Source organism: Aspergillus caelatus (assembly GCF_009193585.1).
Source record: "Aspergillus caelatus strain CBS 763.97 unplaced genomic scaffold BDV27scaffold_585, whole genome shotgun sequence".
Taxonomy (NCBI): domain Eukaryota; kingdom Fungi; phylum Ascomycota; class Eurotiomycetes; order Eurotiales; family Aspergillaceae; genus Aspergillus; species Aspergillus caelatus.
Genome location: NW_022475848.1, coordinates 208 through 3,701, shown reverse-complemented (window position 1 = coordinate 3,701; position 3,494 = coordinate 208). Strand labels below are relative to the sequence as shown.

Here is a 3,494-nt window from a genome sequence, read left to right as displayed (position 1 = left end):
AGTAATAATCCAGAACAAATCAACAGTCATATTAGCAGCATTCTACCATTAAATTCCTACAAGTTGATATGAGGGTGGTGAATGAAGAGTACAATCATAGTAAACTTGCACAGAGGGCAAAAAGTGTCTACCATAGTGAGGGGTGACCCACCCGCTCAAGTGGGAAAAAAGAACAATGAATGCGCTTTCTCCATTGCCAATAACAGAACAATAGCAGTGAGATCGCTTACTTGATTACGATTGTTATCGACATTGGCTCTCTTTGTTCACAAAGATTATATACGGATCTAAGCTTCCTCGGAAGATTTCATGCCTGTCACTTCAGCGACGGGAAAGCAGCGTCGAAAAGTTCGTTTCGCTTCGACCAGTCAAATATCGGCGGGAAAGTCAAGCATCGCGTCCAACCAACCGGCAGAAGGCCGTCCGTCATCGACAACTCTTTCACAGGATCATACACTGCCTAAGCAGCAGAGCAGAATGAGCGAAACTCAAGTACATCCGGCGGTGCCAGCGCTGTTCAAGGAGCTGCCGATCCTCCAAGACGCTCTGACCACCGAGACAACGAATCTTCAAGAAGAAACAGTAAACAAATGCTTACCATTCCTGAAAGGTATCCATAGCAGTCAAAAGGGACCGTTCAACCAGTTTGGGGTACCGGCACTTAACCGTGATGATCATATTGCCTATCTGTATGACTCCCTAGAGGACTATCCGGGGAGCTTTGTGGCCCTTGATGCCAGTCGTCCCTGGATGGTTTACTGGGCTCTAGCTGGCTTAACCCTACTAGATGAAGACATCAGTCAGTTCCGTGAACGGTAAGCAAGCGCCTGGCTGCCTTGATCTACAAACTGTTGTAGGATCGTTGGGGAGTGTACTCTACCTATGATCATCGATTACTGCTTTCGGTGACTCAATGTCTAAATTCATTCCTTTCCAGGGTAATTACGTCGTTTAGACCTATGCAAAACCCCACTGGTGGGTTTGGAGGAGGACATGGCCAACTGTCCCACTGCGCACCCTCATATGCTGCCGTGCTATCACTCGCCATGGTTGGTGGCGAAGAGGCTTTCCAATTGATCGATCGAAAGGCAATGTGAGTTGTATCGCTGCCACCGTTGAAGATATGTGCCCCGTTAACTTGGGACTAGGTGGAGATGGCTCGGAAGGCTGAAGCAGCCCGATGGTGGCTTTAGAGTCTCCGAGGGTGGGGAAGAAGATGTGAGGTAATAGCTCTCCTATCTATCGTCCTGCTGCTCTGTCTGACTGAGTATCATACCAGAGGCGCTTATTGCGCGATGGTGCTTATATCGCTCCTTGACCTGCCACTAACCTTGCCGCCTGATGCTGAAGCTCGGAAGCATGGGTTCGAAACGTTCACAAGTGGCCTCTCAGATTATCTGTCAAGATGTAAGCGGTATCTTAGTTTAGTCTATTGACTGAAGTGCTCATAGGTCGGTCATAGGCCAGACATTCGAAGGTGGCATCTCCGGTAATCCCGGGTCGGAGGCGCATGGCGCCTACGCCTTTTGCGCTTTGGCGTGCTTATGCATTCTAGGCAAGCCCGAAGTGACCATTTCCAGGTAAGGAGCTGCATAAGCTTGCTACCACCCCACTTTTTACTGAGAATGTTAGATGCGTGGATGTTCCAATGCTCCTATCATGGCTTTCCGCTCGACAGTACGCTCCTGAAGGAGGGTTCGCTGGACGGACCAACAAATTGGTGGATGGATGTTACAGCTTTTGGGTCGGGGGTTGTTGGCCACTGATTCAATCCGCAATTAACGGCACCCAACCAGCTACAGCGCCTCAGAAGACCTCAACTAGCAACCTCTATAGCCGTGAAGGGCTGATACGATACATCCTTGCTTGCTGTCAGGGAAAGCACGGAGGGCTTCGTGACAAGCCCGGAAAGTATGGTCATTCAATAAAGATCTCCGTTACGACGCAATGTATGAAACTAACTGTCAAACATAGACATCCAGATTCGTACCACACATGCTATACTCTCACTGGGCTGAGCACGACCCAATATCACCACTACCATACCGATGCTAGCGCGAGCTCTAAGGAGGACTTCTCCTCGGCATTTTCCTGGAAATTCCTTCCTGTCACCAGCTCGGACAATCAAGGATCAGACTTGAGTGTATTTGATGAGAAGGATCGGCTCACAGCGCTCCACCCGCTTTATGTCATTCCCCATCAGGCTGCCGAGAATATGCGTACATGGTACGAAAATGCACCGCTTGAGGTTTAGTTGATTCTGGGCAAAGGAGAAGTGGACCAAGCAACGAGTGTGGAGTGCACTGAAGATGAGAAATGATCTATAAGGCAGTATGCTATTATTTGTACAGTAAAAATGCATCCCCATAGTTACTCTCGCTCACGACCCCATGTCATACGTTCACCTGAGAACGCGTCATCCAGTAACCTCGAGAATTGATGAGCTGTGTTTGTAAACGAACAAGATGTAAGGGATGGAATCCGTAGGTAAGTACTAGTAGGGACGAAATCACGGGACGTTGGTGGTACCGGCAGTTGGACACTGCATGAAGTGGAATGATTTTGCCTGCAGAACTTGAATTCCCCGTGTATGACTGAGTCAGCGGTTGCCCTGTATCTTCATCATTCAGGTGGCGGACTCGATGGTCCGGAAGCATTTGTTCTATAGAAATTCTCTTTAACAATCTTTTATTATTCTTTCGTTTGGCGTTCGCCTTTTCTCAGGCTGGCACAGTCAACCGTATTCCTCCGTCGTGACAATTGACCTCCGTCCCAAAATTCCCACTATGTCTTGTATTTCTTTTGACGTTACTTCCAACCCCCCCACTTGCCAATACAAAGAGAAAAACTGAAGGTTAAAGTCCAAACCTTGTTCTACCCCCGTTACTTTCTGCGAGGGAAAAAGAAGGCAGACTCACACAATGCACTGCACAGACTGCAGTCTTCCAGTCGAGGGTAGAGGATAGGGATCAACAGTGGTGCAAATGACAATCGAATTGCGCGGAACCTCGACAACTGAAGGATTATTATTACTTACTTATTTACTACTACTACTACTACTACTACTACTACTCTGCAGGATGGCGGTTATACTTCTCTCTTCGTCTCGTGTAAAGTGACATGGATTCCCCGCCGCGCCAAACGACCAGACTGCCAACTCATCATTGCATCCGATGCCTGTCTGCCAACCACGGAATGGCTCGTCCAATGGATATGATCAAAGATCCACCGGCGCAAATCCAGAACCAATTTCGTTTTCCCACACGGCTGATCATCGTCCAAACCGGGGATTTTATGACGATGCCCGTCAATTTGTGGGAGCTGCCGTTCGCTCTTGATGAAAACAGTCTATCTATCTTCATCCTTTCAATTGGAAAGCCCCTCCTGAAGGATCACAGGATAGACATCTAATATTTCCGAGGAGGCGGTCAATTCACACAGGAGACGCTTTCGGATCACTTACCGAGTCGATGATGATCGTGATCGTCCTTCCC

The 3,494-nt window shown here is 48.3% G+C and overlaps 1 protein-coding gene across 1 annotated transcript; it reads left to right on the top strand.

Annotated features, from left to right (window-relative positions):
* Positions 1-477: 477 nt before the first annotated feature.
* On the top strand, positions 478-2,254 carry BDV27DRAFT_151577 (CAAX farnesyltransferase subunit beta RAM1; the record flags this gene model as incomplete). Its single annotated transcript, XM_032071378.1, has 7 exons — positions 478-815; positions 956-1,093; positions 1,149-1,218; positions 1,269-1,407; positions 1,463-1,580; positions 1,633-1,911; positions 1,975-2,254. 7 exons carry the CDS (start codon positions 478-480, stop codon positions 2,252-2,254), a joined length of 1,362 nt encoding a protein of 453 aa, XP_031920193.1.
* Positions 2,255-3,494: the final 1,240 nt, after the last annotated feature.